We start from the raw sequence: 21249 nt of genomic DNA on the forward strand, positions 1-21249 counted from the left end.
AGAATTTAGGGAACTAGGGAAGAATAGATTGAAGAGGGGGATCGATGATTGCAGGTAGGAAACTGATTGTTTATTTAGTGCCAGGCAGGTCGCCATTACTCATGATGATGGCTGTGTAAGGTTTTCTGCGAGGCTCCGAGGACGTGGATGTATCATATACAGCCAGCTAACTGGCGATGAGCACAGATTCCCCACATCGGTCCTACGTGGAGATGGTCCATCAGTGTCTGCGTTGCACAATCACAATTTTACTTTCTGAATTTTGTAAGTTTTTCGAAAAGTTTTGGACGCAGTGACTTTGTTTCTGAGTCTTCATGGCTATTTTTGCCACTTGATATTACATTACTATAAAGGCAAAGACAAGTCAACAGTGATTCTGTATAGCTATTCAGCCCGATTTAAAGGGATACTCCCATCTTGGATATTAAAGGGGTTTCTGCTATCAGAAAAACCCCTGTCCCTCGGCTTTACTCACCCTTTCCGGGTCCGGTGCTCTTAATTTCAGGAGGATATTGAGATGACCTCACAACATAGACATTTATTGATTTTAGTGGATGGATTGTAGTTCTTAACAATGAGAACTAGTATTAACCACTTCTTTCCCCTGTTGGCTATAGTATCCCATGTTATTGGAGGGGGCTGGGTGCTGTGTGTATTTTTTTTTTTTTCCTTCTGTTAATTTTTGCTTTATTCATGGGTTTTTTTTTTTGTTTTTTTTTGTGGCTCGCTCTGTGGGATACATTGAATGCATTTATTAGGCGTGAGCCGTCCTATGGATTAAGATTTTCAGCATGTAGCAAATACAGGAATCTTAAGACCCAGAGTCCATGTAATGAGCCCTGGAATGTCTCCTCCAGTCTGGGGTGAGCACAGAGGGGTCTGGTATTACACAGAGAGGTGATGTTGTGGAAATTCAGATGTATATTACTAAAGGGGTATTCTAATTATTGTAAAGTCATGGACACACCACCCGCTGATCCTGAGAATGAAGCTGTGATTCAGTCTTTTCCCTGCCCAGCGGTGCCCCGGCCTCCCACTGCTCCGGGAACTGCAGCAAGCTCCTGTGAATAAGTGGAATCAGCACCGAGGGTCAACCTTTTTCTGGGTTGGTGGGGTTCCTATAAGTTAGACCCCCACCAATATATTGATGGGACATCTTAGGTTATATGCAATCAGTTTATGAGATGGAAATTTTTGAAGCTCCCATAGAAATGGTAGGAGAGCGCAGCTCGTTGTGCCACCACCTCTTCAGTGGCATTGAAAATCTTGTGATGGGTGCATCATTGATGTTTGCTTTTATATCTAGGAGGTCTTTAAAAGGATTCTCTGACATTTATCACATCCACATCAAGAGGCGAGTCGTGTCGACATAATACCTACCAGGCATGTGCATGTCCTGGCAGGTAATGTGCCGGAGCAGCCCTTGTAACGTTCAGGACGCTAAGAAAGCTGAATGACATTTGTTTGCATCCCCGCTTTCCTAGAAATGGATATATATTTAGTGACTTCACAGGGGAAGATGCTTATTTACTGGAGATCTGTATGATATGGGGAAATACTCTGTGATAGTAGCTGGCATGCACCATGGGCAGGGTCCTGGCATTGATTAAAGGGAGTGGTGTAGCAGCGGCAGCAATGCACTGATCTATGATTTGCAGTCAGGGAGTAGCTGACATGTTAATTCGTTTTGTAAGATGAAGTTTCCCCGGCTCCGCCGCTCTCAGATCCTGTCTCCCCGGCTGCTAATTAGCCGATAGGAAGGGGATAAGACGTCGGGAGATGCGCGGCTCCGCCGGGATCTGCTGCGTGCGGTTCACCGTAGGCTGCAGGACAAGGTTATAAAGTCACATTCCAGGCAGCGATCCATGGAGGGCAGGAACGCAGGGTCCGGTGAATGGTAAAAGATTACTCCTCGGCTGATTAGTTTGGGGATTGGTAAACTCTTCTCGCCTCCTGAAACGGTCTGAGGACCTTTTGTGCTAGGACGTGGGATTATAGAAGGCATTGAATGGTAGTCAGGGGGTAGTATCGCTCCCCGGCCTGTACTTCGGGGGTAACATAGTTTTCCACTCTTGTGTCTTTATGAAAGGCCTTGCGGATAGAAAGCGACATCATCATTAACTAAAAAATGTGCAGATTTCTGGTTTCATTCTTTTGTAAGATCTTCTCAGTGTCAGTGAATGGGACTGTTGCATTCAGAGACTAAAATGAAGAAAAAACAACTCGCCCAGCTGGGTGTTTCCTACTAGATAATACCCTGGTCCTAAAAGGGATTCTGTAAGTTGTGTAATGCTTCCTAAATCTCTGCTACTATAAAATAGGGTACTGCAGAGACCTTGCTGTACATGAGGGGCACCCCGAGTAGTTTGGCTCATCCCAGAAAAAGATATACTTTTTGCAATCCTTATGCAAATATGCTGAGTTACTTTTTAGGGTTTTTTTCCCAAAAAATCAAGTTATCCACTATTTATGGGGTAAGGGGGTAACTTGCTGATTTTTTTATTTTGAGGTGTGACCGCTGGGCTTTGCAGCCCTTTCCTGAATGGTGTTCAACATCCGCTCCATTCATTGACTATGGCACTAGTGATCACCTTTTTCCTGCAGTCCCATAGATGATGAATGGAGCAAAGGCCACACTTTGTTCAAGTTGGGCCCGCAGAGTCCTGTTTTTGGGGGTCCCAGCCATCTAACACCCAGCGATCAGCATGATATTCTCTATCCAATGAATAATGGATGACTTTCTTTTTATGGGGTTGGAAAATAAGCCCGTCAATCTCTGTTCCTTCTCTGTGGCTTGTGCATACAGCTGAAACAACGCCATCATGTGACATGGCTGATGGCCACATGAATTTGGAGGTTTTGGCTTTTAAATGGGTTTTGTGGCGTTGCCTATGTTAAAACCCCACACTCCTCAAAAAGACGTGTATGCGTCATAGTTGACTGAACAGTACTTGTGTATGATACCTGCCGAGGCAAGCGGTGCCAGATAACCCCTTTATTTGCAAAATCATTTAGCCATTGGCCATCACTTGTCACTTTGCTTTCGGATGCAGCATGGAGTCGATGCCTGCAGGGATTGCTGTCTCAGTACATGTGAACGAGGTATTGAAGTCTCTGATCACACATACTGTACAGCAATGCGTTGCAAATCCTCGAAGCAGAATCTGTCTGCAACCATATACTGGATGTTATATAGGGGGAGTTACTATTTCTGCAGTTTGTCAGTATCTGGATTGCTTCATCTATGTTGGCTTCTTCCTGTTTATTATGTAGATATTTAGGAGCGCTCATCAGTACCAGATCCCACCGATCAGCCTGTTACAGCCCAGCTGCTGCCGGGTGCCCACCGTGTAAAGAGCCGCGACAGCACGGTGCCATTGAATGTATAGTGGCGGTTCTCAGTACTACAGGTTTTGGGTGTCAGACACCTACTGATCGCATATTGATAATCAATCTCATTCACATGCTTCTTAAAAAAGAAGAAAAAAAAAAGGGTGGTCTGATATAGTTGGCTGGATCGATATGAGATTACTGGGGGTCCGAGACCACTATCGATCAGCTGTTACCGTGTTCTCCTTTCGCTATGTAGTGGCCATTCTCAGCTCCTGTTCACTGTAACGAGAGGGTAGGTCATTAGTATTGTAGTCCTCTAGGTTTGCACGGTGTTGCGTGAATTTTTGTCTTTAGATCCGTGGGGTCATCCCGCTTCACAGTCCTAACTGACCCCAATATGTGCACATAAACAGGTGCTCTGCCACTTCCTTTGCTCAGTCTCCACAGTTCTGGAATATTGAGCAGCAGCTTTCACTGACGCTGCAAATCGATGGAGAACGTGTAATTCGTACTGATCTGCAGCAGCCTCTGCTATTCCTCAGATGACTCCGCTACCATATATGCAGACGAGACGCCGTCTGTATTACGTTACCGTCACTGGAAGGAGCACACGACCCAAAAGTCTCAAGTTCCCACAGATCCACTCACTCTAGAATTACCGTCCTTTCATTTCACACGTTTGATTATGCCTCATTTTTGTCCTCCCAAACTTTTTACTACTTATATCCCTTTTTAATTTTTTTTAACATCACTGCTTGCAGTCAGTGAACAAAAAACCATTTCAAAGGCAGGCAGTTGCACCATGGAGCTCGGGGCATCATCTTTGTGTAGTCTCTGAAGATCGATGTCACTCAATAAAACGTTAGAACCCATTTTATTGCTTATTTTTTCTGTTCTCCTGGGACTGTGCCCCCTGTATACATAACACAGAATGTTGCCCCTCACGTACCCTCCTTCATTCCTGAAGAGATCAGACTGAACCTGATCGTGTAGAGATGGTAAAGAGCAGGTGTAAAAAATGGCAGAAAGATCCACCATGTCTGCCCCGCCAGCGGATTTTACTGCAGTTTTCCGCCCATGTTGGCACCAATGGAAAATTTCCGTGTGATGCGGATGTCAGATCTGCTGCTTGTTAGTTTGTGCTACTGCTTTTCACGGAGGATTTTGCCCTTTTGCAATGCCAAGAAAATCTGCACAATTTGGTGCTTTATCCCTTTTTTTCGTCTGTGCATCCGTAGCTTATCACTCTCTTTGTTATCTGTCTTGGGGTCTTTGCTGCAGGAGACTGATTACACTTGACAACAGGCAGTAAAGTTACACACAAGGGAGACCCCAAAGGTCAGGACTTTGGAGAGATTTTTATAAAAAGTGATTTGCAGATTCTCACGTTTTCTGCTTCCCAAACCCAAACTTATGAGCTTTGCTCATAAGGGTCAGTGTGGCTCATGTTACAGTGCTGCCATCGAAAAGGAAGAAAAAAGGCTTCAGACGGCGACTTAAATATACATGACCGTCCATAGTGCAGCCTTCATTATTACAGGAGAGCGCTGTGGCCTCTGCCGGATCAGGTAACGAGAATGCTGATTTCACAGGAGTCTCGCAAAGATGGTTTTTCGTTTTGGTGACTGTTTAGGCCTCGCCCCATAAAGGAGCACTCGGTGAAAGCCTTTGTCGTCCTTTATCGGTTTATTTTCAGGTGTTCTAGGTGAGCAGGTTGTAAACCGTCAAATGCGTGTCCAAAAAATTGTGCCCAGAACTGCCCCCTTTTCACATTCATTTTTCCAGCTCGGCAGCGCCTCCCGGACCCCACAGGTATGCAGGGAATTGCTGCCTGACCCATTCACTGAATTTGGAGGTCGCAGTGTGCCTGTGTAGGGCAAAAACTGCAATGGGAACACAGGGCTCGTTTTTTAGATAGTGGGGGGATCTAAAAGTCTGACTCAAAGTAGTAATTAAAGAACTACTATGGAACTGATAAACGATCTGTGGGAAAAGACATCAATATCCAATGAGTGGGGGTCTGACATCTGGTACCCCCCGCCGATCAGGTCTGGATGTACACTGCATTGTGGCCAATGGTGAGAATAGGATTAGTCATATCCCACGCCTGGAAAACCCCTTTAAATGATTGCACTGATCATGTGCCTTTACTTACGATGGTAAAACTTTCCCTTTAAGCGGAATGGTAAGCAAGGAAAATTGTTGGGCGTTTTCTTAAAATGGAGCCACATTGCAAAAGCGCCTTAATTAAAAACCTCAGCTTTGTACTTACAGCTCCGGTGCGGAGCTGTGTGTTGCCATGGTTACAGAGTACAAACAAGTCCTGTGTGTGGTCTGATCTGATCAGTGGCCGCCATACGGAGGCTTCATCTCCCTGCAGCATGAGGATAAATGAGCCGCCCTCGGACACGGCCGACTGTGGGATGGAGGGCCCTTTTATAAGGGGATGGGGAATTTGTGTCGAATCTCTGCGCTGTATAGGAGAACTCATCTCATTAGCGCCTCCTGCAGGGGAAATGTATTATGGTTCTATGCACGAGAGGCTCTCCTCTGTCCTGAAACGTCAAGTGGACATCTGTGTAGGGGGACAAGCTTAAATGATGTCAGAAGGGGACTCTGAAACGAGTCCATAGAACATGTTATCGACTCTAATAGGCATTTGTGAAGGGCTTGTCTTATGGAGAGAACCACTTTTAAATGGGGGCAACATTTCTAAAAATGGTGACCATCTCCCTTGAAGCTTGATGCGCTGCATACATGTGCGGGCGGGAAGGCAGATCCACAGACATGACACACAGGATTGCGAGCGCTCCTAGAAATCTGCCGCAGGCACCTCTCGTGCATTCGCAGGCTGACCTACGACTATTATATAAACTTACTCCGCCTAATTCTATGTACAATCGCTGACAAACTTTCATTTTAAACATTACGTATGCAATAAATGTGTTTTCCGTACCTTCTGCCTTCTCCCTGCCTCACCCCCAGGGTCCAGTCTCCGGACAGTTCCACGCCGCACTCCACTCCTCTTCCGCTCCACCTGTTTGAGTTGCTTTTTTTGTATGGCCCTCCCCTGTCCGGTTCCCATTCACCTGCATAGAAAGCTCCCCGGGGAGGGGCATCGCCTCTCTCTCGCTTTCTCTCTAAGTCTGATTTAAACAGGGGAAGGGTGAAGAGGAGGACAGCGTCGTGTAACTTTGGGCCGATGGACTTGTTGGAGACACTGTCAGACCTAGCAGTCGAAAAATGGAAGGTAAGGGAGTCTCGGCGGTGACGGCATCGCCTCCTTTTGCGTCCTTAGACAAGTTCTGTCTGTTGCCGGACTACTACTTCTGGGGCATGGTGGGAGTTGTATTCTAGTGACACCTGGAGGCCACAGGTTGCAGACCAAAACCTCAGTCCATCACATGATATTTTATTCCTTCCTTTACCATGTTAGAGGACCAGCCCAATTTTATGTCCTGATATAATCATAGGGCTATGCAGGAATAAAACTACAACATGCCGCAAAACTACAACTCCCAACATGCCTTGCCAGTGTTACTCCAATTTGTGTTTCGCAGGCTTGGGTAGTATGTTTTTTTTGTTTTGCAGCAGATGGAGAGAGAGATTGATGATTAAGGACTCATTGACACTTGCATTTGAAAATACAGATTTTTTTTTTTTAATCGTTTCATTTTTGTATTTTATGAGTTTTTGTCTCTGCAGATGCAAATGCTTACAACTTGCAGCTAAAATAATAATCTACATATGGATCCACTGTATCCTGCTTCATATAGAAATATTGCCAAAAATTAATGTGAATTAAATGATACAAGACGGATTGCTAATATGCCGGTGTAAACGAGTCCTTAAGGCTATGTGCACACATTGCGGATTCCGCTGCGGGTTTTTCCGCACAGAAACGCAGGTAAAGTGACCTGCGTTTTGGTCTGCGGTTTCACACCTCTACTATGTTAAAGGTGTGAAACCGCCCAAACGATTGACATGCTGCGGTTTGTAAACCGCAGCAAAACCGCGCGGAAAAAACCGCAGCGTGAGCACAGCGTTTTCGAAAACCCATAGGCTTTCGTTGTACTGTACCATGTCGGCGGAACTGCTGCGTTTCCGCAGGGCCAAAACCGCTGCGGAAACGCAGCAGAATCCGCAACGTGTGCACATAGCCTAAAGGAGTTTTCCAGTGTGTTTCGATGGCTTGCTCCTGTCCACTGCACAGGAAGGGGCTCAAAGGGCTCTAGTCTACTGGCCCTGGGCTACCAACATGGCAGCTGGACCGTCGTCATCGTGTGTATAGGAACGTATGAATTCCTACATGTGAGGGTCCGCTCAGCGCGCCCATCTGTACCTCGTGGTGTCACCATCGTAGTAGCCATAATAAGACGTTTGTTTTTTTTATAACTTTACCTCTTAAGCAATCATCGGCTTTTCCTCTTTTTCCTTGCTCAGCCTGCAGGTCGATGGGTCACGCCCGTGGGATAGGAGATGCTCGGGCTCCATGCCTGCTGTTTGTACAGTGAGGTGTGGCAGTTTCCATGGACCCTGATCTATAGTGACCAGAGCCGCTGTTCCTGGAACAAAAATAAAATTCCAGTCGGCGGCGTTCATCCACAAGTATCATGTAGCATTTCACACGTGCCGCGCTTTAAAGCACGCTGTGCAGCCATTTTTGAGGCTTCAACACTTTTCTTTAGTTTACAGCTCGTTACCTTGGAGACCGACCACCGCTGCTTGACAGCAGAGCAATGCAGGCTGTTTTCTATTGAGCTTGTAGGCACTAATTTGAAGCTGGCAAAGATCTTTAGTGCGGAGTTCACAAGCTAGACCGCATCGGTGGTCGGTTTCCCAGGCGACGAGACGGAAACAAGAAAAGTGTTTATATCTCAAGAACGGCTGCAAATTTTAATAAGCAGTAAATTGGAAAAGTGCTTAGTTTCACATGCACTTATTTGACAATAACTATCCATGAAGATGGGAATAGCCCTTTAAATTCACAGATGTAGCCGAGCTGTGTTTGTGGTGCAGTACAGTGTGATGTGTGACTTGTATAGTGCACAGTTAAAGTGTTATGGCCTGTCATTAGGAGAAACCATCACTCTGTGATTAGTGTGGATCTCATCGATCCGGACAGTGAAGGGGCTTCGGCTTTGATTCATTGGTTTGGTAGCTTTTTTTTTTTTTTTTGTTTTGCACTTTCCCTTTCACTTTGAGTGCTGCAGTTCCCTTGCACAGCCTGAGGAGGAAGGGGGCGCTGTGCTTGGAAATAATGCAATTCTTAATCTCAGGATCAGAGGGAGTCAACTTTTGTGACGTAACAGCGATCTCACCAGCGAGATCGCTGTGTGTGACAGCGATCAGCGAGCGGCCCCCCTGCCGGTATCGCTGATCGCTGCAAGAAATCTCTGGACATTTCTTTGGTCGGTGGTCTCCAGCTGGCCAGAACGCTTCGCTGAGTGTGACAGCGGGAGACCAGCGATCAGGTGTAAAAAAATAATAAAAAAAATTAAAAATATAGTTATTCTCACCTTCCGAAGTCCCGCGCAGGCATCCTGCCTCTCTCCACGCTCCGGTCCCTGTGCTCCTTTGCACGAATGACCGCGAGACTTTGTTATCCCGCGAGACCGTGACATCTCGCGGTCATTCGTGCAAAGGATCACTGGGACCGGAGCGTGGAGAGAGGCAGGATGGCTGAACGCGACGTCGGAAGGTGAGAATAACTATATTTTTTATTTTGATTCTATTTTTTACAGGATGACCAGCGATCACATAGCGATTTACCAGCGATCCTGACACCTTCATATCGGTGTCTGGATCGCTGGTATGTCGCTTAGTGAGACGGCGCTCACGCTTAATGTACAGCTGAGATCAGAGAGAGCTCAGATCCGGGCTGCATAACTCTACTGCAATCTATAGTGACCGTCCCTCTGCTGTTTCTCTTGGAAACATATGAATGGATTGACAACTGAAGATCGCTTCTTCCCCTGACAACAAGACACTGCCTGATCATTGCTGACCCGTATTTTTAAATAATGGCGTCTGTGTTTCCTGCAGAGGATGCCGGCCCCTATCAGACTGCGGGAGCTGATCCGCACCATCCGGACAGCACGCACACAAGCCGAGGAGCGGGAGATGATCCAGAAGGAGTGCGCCGCCATCCGCTCATCATTCCGGGAGGAAGACAACACATATCGCTGCCGCAATGTGGCCAAGCTGCTGTATATGCACATGCTGGGATATCCTGCTCATTTTGGCCAGGTAAGGCTAAGTACACACGTTGCAGAAAATTTCTGCACAAAAACCTGAATCCCTTCCCAGAAACCGCACCTATTTTTCCGCGGCGGTTTTTGCGCGGTTTTGATGCGTTTTTTACCGCAGCGGTTTCTAAAAGCATGGGAGAAGCCTAAACCGCGGAAAAAAACGCAAAATTAATGTGCATGCTGCGGTTTTTACCGCGATGCGGTTTTTTCGCGGTAAAAAACGCATCAATGTGCACACAAAGTGCAAAATGCATAGAAATGACTGTGCACCTTATTTTTAGCGGTTTTATAGTGAAAACCGCAGTAAAAACCGCTAAAAAAACGCTGTGTGTGAACACAGCCTAAGCCCTTTGATGGCACATGCAAACTTTTCTCCCACTGCAGTATCTGTACCCAGCCAGGCGGACAGTTGTGCAGTGTGACTTGCCGTTTTGGTTAAAATTTGACTTTAATGATTACTTGTGTCCTGGGGTAATCTAGGTGCCTTGTACAGCGGGCATCCTCTTCCTAACAGCAGTGACCGGAGCCCGCTCCCATTGCTGCTGTTTAGCCATATAGATGCCGCTGACAATCTCTCGCATCAGGACGTTTGTGTGTCCGTCAGCTCTCCTGACAGGTGCAGGTGGGGTACATGGCAATCAGGGGGCAACAATAGCCCCGTCACCACCATCTTTGTACTCCCATGAATTCCAGCTTGCTCATGGGCTCCTTTTCACTAATATAACAATACGAAAGTATCTAGAGCAAGCGATCAAAGGTTCAAATTATCTAAGGAGAGCAGAGGACAAAAAAAAAGTAAGTAAGTGAAAGGGGATAAAAACCCAAGTTTTTAGAATTGTAAAATGCTTTTTTTTTTTTTTTTTTTATAAAGTTAGCGTGATTCAACTTTATTAAGTTCAAGAAATTAAAAAAAAAATATATGAATGTTTAAGCTAATATTGAAAAAAATATAAAGTTGAAACTAAAAAGACAGTTAAATGTTGTAATGTAAATAATTGAATTTCCAGATTTGTTGTTTTTTTTCTCTCACGTCAAATCTCTCCCCACCCAAAAAACCAAAAGTAATAAAATTAAAACATAATTTGTGCCTCAAAAATTGTACCAGGAAAAACAGGAAAAAATAAAGCTCTCACACATCTCCATTGAAAAAAAAAAAAAAGTTATGGCTGTAGGAGGGAAACCAAATGTTCACCTGATGATAGAGGGGTTATTCATCCCACTACTCGTGCAGCAGAGGGTTGTACATTTATCAGAGGCATCCACTCTTTTATTTAAGTGTTTTGTTCTTCAGTTCATCACCTGTCGGACTGTTTGCCCTACCACCGCCTCTCTAGTTTGTGTTCTTTGCAGCTTTACTCCCACATCTCTCCACGAGGGATGACACAGACCCCGGATTGAATTGTTTGTTTTTCCTCTGCAGCTCGAGTGCTTGAAGCTCATCGCCTCTCAGAAATTCACAGACAAGAGGATCGGTTACCTAGGTGCAATGCTCCTGCTGGATGAAAGACAAGATGTCCACCTGCTGATGACCAACTGCATTAAGAAGTAAGGCCTAAAACAGGAGTGCGACCATTGGCTGATTGCTGCAGTCATCTCCTAACACACCTCTGCCCAAGGCCCGCTGGCACTTGATGACATGGCCTGTGTCTGTGATGGGATGTGTATACATGTGTCCTCCTACATGCGATACTGTTCATAGCTTTTAGGGTCTGTGTGGAATATATTGTTTGTATACCTTTTGATAAAATAAGGATGTGACGAACAGGTGGTCTGTGCTGGACTGGAAGCCATCCATCCTGTGAATCTTCTTCTGTCACATGACCGCTGCAGCAGTCAGTCGACTAGAACAGCACCTCATCGGATATTTGGTGGTGGCGCGGATCAGTTTCCTCCCTAGCAAGTTTCTGACTGATGGTGCATGCTGCAGATTTGCAATTTTCAGACCTTTCAACTCCCTCCAGTCACCATCACCGAACGTGTCGTTTAGGGTCAGCCATAGCCATCATATTTCTGTTTTCACATCAGAGCGACTTCTCTTATCCAGCGTTTCATTAATTGCAGAGGGCAAATAATCTGCCGACAGCCGAAGCTGAATCCCATGGTGACCGCTCTTCATGTTTTGATTCCCAGCGCAGCCGAATGAATAAGCTGAATCGCTCTACTTGTCCATTGTTGTCTTTCCTAGCTCTCATTTCTGTGCACGATTATAGGTAGGAGATGAGACTAAGAGCTGGGGCTGTAACTGGAGAAAGTAAGATCTAGTGACATGCAACACTGGAAAGGGAGCTAATAAAAAGTGCAGCAAATTGCAAAATTTATACTGTAAAAATATACAGAGAGAGCAGCTGATCACAGAGGATCCGTGCAATGTATAGTGTACGCACCTTGCATATTTTAAGTTTGGAGATTTTTTTTTTTTTTTTTTTAATTTTGCCTAGTGACCTGTATTCACAAAAAGAATTACAGAGGTGAGATCAAATAAATGCATTCATAGTCTGTCCCTTCTGCTGTATTCAGTGGGAAAACACACTAAAAGGGGGCCACATTGGGGAAGGGATCCCTCCTATCACCAATGACAGGTACACTACTACGGTGCAGCATTGAGCCTCTGTTGAGGCGAGATTTGAATCTGCGCTGCTTGACCACATCATGACCTGTTTGCATATGGTATTGTGAAGCTTGTAATCGTCTGTTTTTGTTGCCCCCTGTATAAATATCCTCTGATTTGTGTACAATTGTTTACCGTATGGGTGATGTCATTCTACGTGGGAGGTCTATGGAGAAAACAGCAGCGGATGAGTAATCGCTCCCGTTCTTGCGCCTCTGCTGTATTCTGGCTCTGAGCTTAGCTTTCATTAAAGCTGTAACACAAGGATATGATTATTGGGGTCCGAGTGCATTGTCCCCCTGATGATAGACAGCACATCAAAGTCGGCGAACACTCAATGGTTGTCCCTCATACACATGTACGCTCGGTTATTGTCAGGTTTGTGTAACTTGTATCCTCCTTTCTCTTTTAGTGACCTAAATCACAGCACTCAGTATGTGCAGGGTCTGGCGCTGTGCACACTGGGCTGCATGGGATCCTCCGAGATGTGCAGAGACCTTGCGGGGGAGGTAGAGAAACTTCTGAAAACGTCCAATTCCTACCTGCGCAAGAAGGTAAGTGCACAAAGAGCTCGTCGTTGTGGACGGGTTTACAAAATGCAAGTTCAGATGGGGGCAGACTTGCAGCATGCGCAGTCTAAGGAGTCGTGGCATGCTGGGAGTTGTAGTATTGCAGCAGCTAGGCTGCCCACCGCCATATTAGGAAATTTGAGCAGTGTCTTATAAATGCAATTTGCTCTGTACGTGTTTGTGCAGGCTGCATTATGTGCTGTTCACGTCATCAGAAAGGTCCCAGAGCTTATGGAAATGTTTTTACCTGCTACGAAAAACCTGCTGAACGAGAAAAACCACGGTATGTGCGAGCGACATTATGACGTGTGGCAATTGCTCATGTGCCCACATTCCTGTGTTACTTTCTGTGCTTAGATTTATTTTTATTCATTTTAATACATTTTACTTTTGTGGCTTTTTTACAGGAGTTCTGCATACCTCAGTGGTGCTCCTGACAGAGATGTGTGAGCGGAGCCCCGACATGTTGACACATTTTAGAAAGGTAGGTAGCTTTTTTTTTTTAATTTTTTTTTTTTTTTTTTTTTTTATTGCTGATCCTTTCCACCTTGGCGAGGTTGTCCTCTCTAAAAGCCTTTGGGGCAGATTTAGTAACTGCTTTTCTCTATGGTGGAGATGTCCATTCTAATCACTGGTAAGTTAAGGCCCCATAACAGATATATAGTGCTTTTGTAGCTGCAGGAGCCCAGCTAATACCACGGGGGTAGGTAAGAATGCCAGTTCCCACAGTTTAATCCACTAGATACCATGGTCAGTAGCGACCGCAGCATCTAGGCCGTTAGTCAGGGGGAGGAAGCTCCATCTCTCAGCCTACTGGCCAATTCATCATGGCGTTCCCAATGCATTGCCAATGCAGTTGGGGGCCTAACAGGGACCCCCCCCCCCCCCCCCCAAAAAAAAAAAAAAAAGCTTAGTTTTTCAGTAACCCGAAATGGTACCATTTTAAAAAAGCTTTATGAAGAAAGGACTATTCTTAAAAGGGTTAATTTTACCTTGGCTTAGTATTGTACCACCATTACCCTCTGTATGATTGGCCTGATGCATCTTTTCCTTATGTAATGTTTTGGTTGGCACCAAGATAGTGCTGCACATCATTAATCTGGTGGTATATTTTCTCTATCGCTTCATTGGGGGACACAGAAACCATGGGTGTATGATGCTGCCACTAGGAGGCTGACACTATGTACAGAAAAAGGTTAGCTCCTCCTCCGCAGTATACACCCCACCGACCGGCACTAATTTCCTCAGTTTAGCTTAGTGTCAGTAGGAGGTCGACACGGGTCTTTCGTTAGACCCATTTCTACCTCAGTGTGCGTCGTTTTCTTTTCAGGTACAAAGATCACAAGAGGGATACAGAGTGATTGGTCACATCTGTAGTCCCACAAAGAGACTATGAGTACGGCATGTACTGCCACCCCGTATCCTCATAGCTCTCCACGGCAGGACCAAGAGCCCGAGCACGGATGCGTGTCAGGCGTTCCAGCTAGTCCTCACCCCCCGTCTACCACCCACTCGCCCACCAGAGCCTGTTGGTCTGGAAGAGACGCAAACATCCTTCTCTGGATGTTGAGGTACCATCTTCCTCTGCAGGTTTTGCCCTCAGAAGACAGGATCTGGTACAGGGTAAGTATGGGATCCCTGAGTGGCTTTTCCCCCATCGGCTCCTCTCAGCAGCCTCTCCTTTCCCTGGCCCCCCCTCCCCGGCTGCACTTATCTTATTTTATCACAGCAGTTGGGCTGCAGGCATGGACCCTTGAGGAGCGGTCGCTGCGGCAGTGCAGCGTTACATCCGTGCCGCCCCGCGCTTCCCGGCAGCCACCGCATTTACTCCAGGCCCCGGCTTCTGTTTGGGCCTTGCTCGGGGTCGCAGCCACGCCCCCCGCCTTCTTCCTTCGGCAGGCTTCTCTCCCGCCCGTTCTCGGCCCGCCCACCGCTCTCTCCCTCGGCATCTGCGCTCAGGAGTCGGTGCTCAGCCCCCTAGCCTTCCTATTGGCAGCGGACGGCGCCATCTGCGGCCTTTTCTTACTCCGGTTAACCCCGCCCACTCCTCCCTGTCTCCTCAAGGAAGCGCGCGCTTTTCTATCCGGCTCCTCTCAGGCTGCCGCCATTTTTCCCAGCCTATCAGCCGAGCTCCGTCTCTCCTATCTGTGGCCCTGCAGGTCCAGACGAGCCGTGCAGCATCGCTTGCTGGAAGCATCTACAGGACACCGGACCGTGAGTAGCTCTGCAACTGCAGACTGACACCCTCCTCTGCCTCCTGTCCCCCAACCTTCCTGCACTGCTTCAGTGACTGTCCCTCATTATGTCTAACTCTAAGCCTGATCGTGCTCGTCCCCCTGCTTCCGCCACTTGCACTTTAGTCAAGTTCTTTGCATGTTCTTCTTGCAATCGCAAACTTCCCTCAGGTCAGTCCACTCCCCTCTGCCTCGACTGCAGCAATCCCATTCAGCTCGCCGCCCAGGAGCCCCCTATTGCTCCACGTGAGAGTGAATCCTCCATTCCTGGGTGGGCTTCTTCTCTATCACAATCGGTGGCGGATCTCACCATGGTGTCTCCCTAGAGGCCGTTCTTGATAAGTTGCCCCTGGACACTTCTGCAGGATCCAGCAGGCCACAAGAGGCTCCATCTGAGCCAGACAGCATTAGCCGCAAAAGACCCAAGCAGGATCTCTGGCCGGAATCCTCCCCTCGCCCCATCTCACCACATAGTCCTTCCCAGTAGTCTCCTTCCCTTGCCTCCTCACCCGAGTCAGGCGAAGCATTCTCGGATGCGCCATACGAAGAGATTTTAGAGCTGGATTCGGACCATGCCGTGGACATGAAGGTTACGGTACAGAACCTCATTGCAGCGATAAACCACACTTTCGAGATCACAGACTCCCCTGCGAAACCCTCAGATCAGGAGGTTTCGTTCAGGCGGGCAGAAGCACCTTCCATAGACTTCGCTTCTCACTCTGAGTTTGACAAGCTCCTTACTAGGGAAAGAGAAAATCCGACCAGGCGCTTTCAAAGAGGGAAGCGTCTCGGCGTGCTGTATTCATTTTCTCAACAGCTCACCGACAACTGGTCGGCTTCCCCCTCTGTAGACGCTCCTGTGTCCAGACTATCTAACAACACGGTCCTTCCGATTTCAGGTGTGGCGTCTCTGAAGGATTCTAACGACAGGATCATAGAATCCTTAGCAAAGTCAGCATTCGAAGTGGCTGCTACGGTGCTAAGCCCGGCCTTCGCTTCCACTTGGGTGGCAAAAGCCATAGCTACTTGGGCGGAGGATCTCCGCCAAGGCATTCTTGATAGAGGCCAACCAGATCTCCCATGCAGGGGAATATTTAGTCTCTGCCTCCTTAGATGCCGCGTCTTGCGCAGCTCAAGTGTCCAGCAACGTTGTTGCAATTCGTCGTACAACTTGGCTCAAGGCTTGGCAGGCGGATTTGTCATCAAAAAAGTCCCTTGCCAATCTGCCTTTTCAGGGAGTGCGTCTGTTCGGATCCCAGCTGGACCAGATTATTAAAGACGCCACTGGGGGCACAAGTTCTCTTCTCCCTCAGTCCAAGCCTCGTAGACCTCCTCCAAGGCGTCAGTTTCGGCCCTTTCGGTCCTTCTGCCGAGTTGCGGCGACAGAACCTTTTTCCAACCAACAAAGGCCACAAGCACGGTAGGATAGGAAGAAGGACTCCTTTAGGCCCACTCCCTCCTGGCGATATCACTCCTCCCAGGGCACATCCTCCAGGTCCAGAACTGGGCGGTCCACAACCGCATTACTATCAACAGAGTTCCGAGGCGCCTTCCCAACTGGGCGGCCGACTCCTTTTCTTTAGAGATGTCTGGCTTGCCTCGGTGGAAAACGCTTGGGTCAGGGAAGTTGTATCCTCAGGATACAAAATATAGTTCGTTTCTCGGCCCCGGGATCGCTTCTTTGAGTCCCGACCTCCAAAAAACCCCACCTTAGTTCTGGGTTTCTTTGCATCCATCGCCTCTCTTCTCAGCTCCCGGGTGATTGTGTCCGTTCCCGAAAGAGAACGATTCACAGGGTTTTACTCAAACCTGTTTTTAGTGCCGAAAAAAAGGCGGCGCAGTTCGGCCCATTCTGGACTTCAAACTACTGAACAAAAGGGTCCGCCTGCGGCATTTCAGGATGGAATCCCTTCGTTCAGTAATCGTTTCCATGGAGGCACAGGAATTCATGTGCTCAATAGACATTCAAGATGCCTATCTGCATGTTCCCATCTTTCCCGGGCATCAAAAATTCCTGCGTTTCGCTATTCATCAGAACCACTACCAGTTTGTCGCTCTGCCGTTCGGTCTCACCACCGCGTCCAGAGTGTTTACAAAGATCATGGCGGCGTTGATGGCCCTGTTGAGGATCAGAGGTCTCATCCTCTTTACGTACCTCGACGACATTCTAATCAAAGCTCCGTCTTTTTCACCAGACTTTCCAAAGTCTTACCATCGTTCTCGACACCCTGTCCCGTTTCGGGTGGCTCGTAAGCAAAAGGAAGTCCTGCCTTGTTCCGACTCAACGTCTTGTGTTTCTGGGCTTATTGTTCGATACCCGTCGATCGAGGGTCTTTCTCCCAGAAGACAAGATCTCTCTGCAGCGAGATGTACGATCGCTGCAGAGCCTACAGCATCCCTTTTTCCGGTCTGCCATGAAAGTCTTGGGAAAGATAGTGGCGACGGTCGAAGCGATTCCCTTTGCTCAATTTCATTCCAGAACGCATCAACAGGCTATCCTGTCTCGGTGGAACAAGTCTGTCCTTTCCCTGGATCATCTAATTCACCTCTCGTCCCGGGTCAAACAGTCCCTCAATTGGTGGCTGACGTCACCTCTCATTTCCCTAGGCCGGTCATCCCTTCCGGTTCACTGGCAGATTGTGACAACGGACACCAGCCTTCTCGGCTGGGGTGCGGTGTTTCGCAATCAGACTGTTCAGGGTCGGTGGTCGACTCGAGACCACTCTGCCGATCAACGTCCTCGAGATACGGGCGATTTTTCTGTCTCTCATTCACTGGGAAAGGCTTCTCAGGGGTCTGCCGATCCGGATTCAGACAGACAATGCCACGGCGGTGGCATATGTCAACCACCAAGGGGGACACAGAGTTCCTCGGCTCTAGCAGAGGTGTCCAAGATTCTCCACTAGGCAGAGGTATCAGTCCCAGCGATATCCGCGGTGCACATTCCAGTCGTGGACAACTGGGCCGCCGATTTTTCTCAGCCACGAGGGTCTCGCGGCGAGAGAATGGTCCTTTTACATCCGGACGTCTTTCATCAACTTTGCCGTCGCTGGGGGACTCCGGACGTAGATCTGCTGGCGTCTTGCCTGAACAGGAAAGTCCCACAGTTCGTATCCAGGGCCCGAGATCCTCTCGCAGTGGGTGCCGATGCTCTGACCATCCCCTGGTCTCAGTTCAAGCTCCCCTATCTGTTCCCTCCCCTTCCTCTTCTTCCCAAACTGTTGAAGAAAATCAAGGCGGAAGGGCTACCAGTCATCCTCATCGCTCCGGATTAGCCCAGAAGGTCTTGGTTCGCGGACATCGTCAACCTTCTCGCGGACGCGCCCTGGAAGCTTCCAGACAGAGCAGATCTGCTATTGCAGGGTCCAATCTGCCATTCCAATTCTCTGCCGCTCAATTTAATGGCGTGGCTGTTGAGACTGCGGTTCTGAAACTGTCAGGTTTTTCGGATCGGGTTATTCTCACCATGATCCGGGCTAGAAAGCCATCGTCTTCCAGAATTTATTATCGTACGTGGAAGGCCTATTTCACTTGGTGTGAGACCAATGACATTCCGCCCATGTCCTTTTCACTCCCTTCTATCCTGTCGTTCCTCCAGGCAGGCCTAGATGTGGGCCTTGCCCTCAGCTCTTTAAAGGGTCAAGTCTCGGCGCTTTCCATTCTTTTCCAGAAGACTTTGTCCTCCCGTCCGCAAGTCAAGACCTTTCTTCAGGGAGTGGCTCATGCGGCACCTCCGTACCGCACTCCCGTGGATCCATGGGATCTCAATCTGGTCCTGGAGGTTCTACAAGGTTCACCCTTTGAACCTCTCAGGGAAGTTTCCCTTTCCCTTCTCTCCTGGAGAGCATTTCTGGTGGCCATCACCTCCATCCGGCGCGTGTCTGAATTGGCGGCCCTTTCTTGTCACCCTCGTTTCTTGGTGCTCCACCAGGATAAGGTGGTCCTGCGGCCCCCGCCTTCCTTCCTAAGGTGGTGTCCACTTTCCACCTAAATGAGGACATTGTTCTCCCATCTTTTTGTCCGGGTCCAATCCACCCTCTTGAGCGCTCCTTGAACAAGCTAGACGTGGTCAGGGCGATGAAGGTCTACCTGGCTAGGACTGCTCCCTTGCGGAAGACACTCACTTTTCGTCATTCTAGTTGGTGCGCGGAAAGGTCAGCCGGCCTCCAAGGCTACTATTGCTCGCTGGATCAGATCGGCAATTTTGGAAGCCTACCGGGTCAAGCATCGAGTGCCCCCTCCTGGAATTAGAGCTCACTCTACCTGGGCAGTGGGTGCCTCCTGGGCGGTGCACCACAGAGCCTCCGCGTTGCAGCTTTGCAAAGCTGCAACCTGGTCTTCGATCCACACGTTTGCCAAATTTTACAAGGTCCACACCTACGCTTCGGCGGATGCCAGCCTAGGCAGAAGGATCTTGCAGGCGGCGGTGGTGAGTTCTCAGACCTAATGGAAGTTTGCTTCTCCCTCCCCAGGGACTGGTTTGGGACGTCCCATGGTTTCTGTGTCCCCCAATGAAGCGATAGAGAAAACAGGACTTTTGGGTTGCTTACCCTAAAATCTGTTTCTCGGAGCCTTCATTGGGGGGACAGCACCCTCCCATATTCTGCAACTCCTGTTCTTCTGTTGGTTACAGTTGAGTTGTCTGTTCTGTTTTCACTATGTTGTTACTTCTCCTACTGCTTTCTCACTAACTGAGGAAATTAGTGCCAGTCGGTGGGGTGTATACTGCGGAGGAGGAGCTAACCGTTTTCTGTACATAGTGTCAGCCTCCTAGTAGCAGCAGCATACACCCATGGTTTCTGTGTCCCCCAATGAAGGCTCCGAGAAGCAGATTTTACGGTAAGCAACCCAAAAATCCCGTTGTATAAGACACGCCTGTATATGTACTCTATGTGAGTGATAGGGATTGTGGTATATACTATATATGAGGGTTGTGCTGCCTGTAACTCTATATACATGTACAGACAGCACAGCGTAGGCTCCGCTGTTCCCCCTTCCTAACACCTGCTTCCTGTCTTTTGCTCTCTGCCTTTTTCGGATCCTGCGGCTAGAATGAGAAGGTAAGTGTCATTAGATGTCTGATTAAATATACCTATTTAATCATAGAATTAAAATCTTCCCCTGAACCGTGTTTTGTCACTAAACTTTTCCCTTATCCACTGATTATTACTTTGCCTGTCTTTAGTGATGCTGTAGCGCAGAATTTTCCAACTTGATGGCTTTGTAGCCGTTGCAGGACTTCAACTCCTAGAGTGGCCTCACAAGCTGCGGCTGTCAGGACATTGTGAGAGTTGTAGTTTTGCAGCAACTGGAGAGCCGCAAGTCGAAGACCATTGCTGTAGTGTAACCCGGGCTGTGTAATTCTGGCTCCAGGGGCCCCCTTGTAGCTTTGTAGTGTCCAGTTTGTGCATCGGTGACCGTATTGTGTCTGTTTGGTGGGAGAGCATTGGCTTGGGGTCATTAACGCTGTCCTCTATCTCCACAGCTAGTTCCTCAGCTAGTACGTATCCTTAAGAATCTCATCATGTCCGGGTATTCTCCTGAGCACGACGTGTCTGGCATCAGTGACCCTTTCTTACAGGTGAGCGTGAACTTTTCAGGAGGTCGGACGGCTTCTAATCTTACAATATTGGCACTGATGTAGGGAGGGTAGGGTGCGGGGACACAGAACTGTGAGTATTCTACCAAGAGTATAAAACCAAGCGGTTTAGTCACCTTGCCGTCAGGGAAAGATGTCCACCTTTACTATTTTTTTTTTTTTTTTTTTGTTTGTTTCTTTTCCTCTCTCGTCTGTCATTGGGGGACACAGAAATTCTGGGCTAATGCTGCTGCCACAAGGAGGTGTACGACGGCAAACCGCAGCATCGTACAATGAGATCCTGCAGCATCTGACGTTTTTAATTTGTGTTTTTTTTCATTATGTTTTCTAGGTCCGAATACTGAGACTTCTCAGGATTCTTGGTCGAAACGACGATGACTCGAGCGAAGCAATGAATGACATCTTGGCACAGGTCTGTGGATGCAGCAGAGTTGTAGCTGGCTTTTTGAGTCTGATTGACATTTTGAAATGGAATTAAAGTTTTATTTTCACCATTAAGTTATCGCCATTACACAGAAGGGGCAGTAACTTGCAGTTCGCCGAGTCTGACCTCAAGTGATCTGGAAAATCAAGCTTTTACATGCTCCTTTCAATTGCCACCTCTTCGTTCTTTTTCAATAGGACTGTTGGAGATACCCAAGTATAACACTTGGCT

At 47.9% G+C, this 21249-nt stretch overlaps 1 protein-coding gene across 6 annotated transcripts in view; it reads left to right on the forward strand.

The window, feature by feature from the left end:
- The window catches only part of AP1G1 (adaptor related protein complex 1 subunit gamma 1), a 39069-nt gene that overhangs the window by 2285 nt on the left and 15535 nt on the right, over window positions 1–21249 (forward strand). For 4 of the 6 annotated variants that reach the window (XM_073584738.1, XM_073584741.1, XM_073584745.1 and 1 more), the window contains exons 2-8: window positions 9379–9582; window positions 11005–11129; window positions 12605–12746; window positions 12948–13044; window positions 13169–13245; window positions 20481–20576; window positions 20926–21006. In XM_073584738.1, the coding sequence (XP_073440839.1) occupies window positions 9382–9582; window positions 11005–11129; window positions 12605–12746; window positions 12948–13044; window positions 13169–13245; window positions 20481–20576; window positions 20926–21006 (819 nt within the window). In that variant the 5' untranslated portion in view covers window positions 9379–9381. Of the gene's footprint in view, window positions 1–1762; window positions 1898–6435; window positions 6584–9378; window positions 9583–11004; window positions 11130–12604; window positions 12747–12947; window positions 13045–13168; window positions 13246–20480; window positions 20577–20925; window positions 21007–21249 lie in introns of those variants that run through there. The other 2 variants (XM_073584734.1, XM_073584727.1) reach the window with 2 other exon arrangements.

The sequence above is a fragment of the Dendrobates tinctorius genome, unplaced genomic scaffold (assembly GCF_039654945.1).
Source record: "Dendrobates tinctorius isolate UK_male_01 unplaced genomic scaffold, ASM3965494v1 ptg000009l, whole genome shotgun sequence".
In the NCBI taxonomy this organism is placed as follows: Eukaryota; Metazoa; Chordata; class Amphibia; order Anura; family Dendrobatidae; genus Dendrobates; species Dendrobates tinctorius.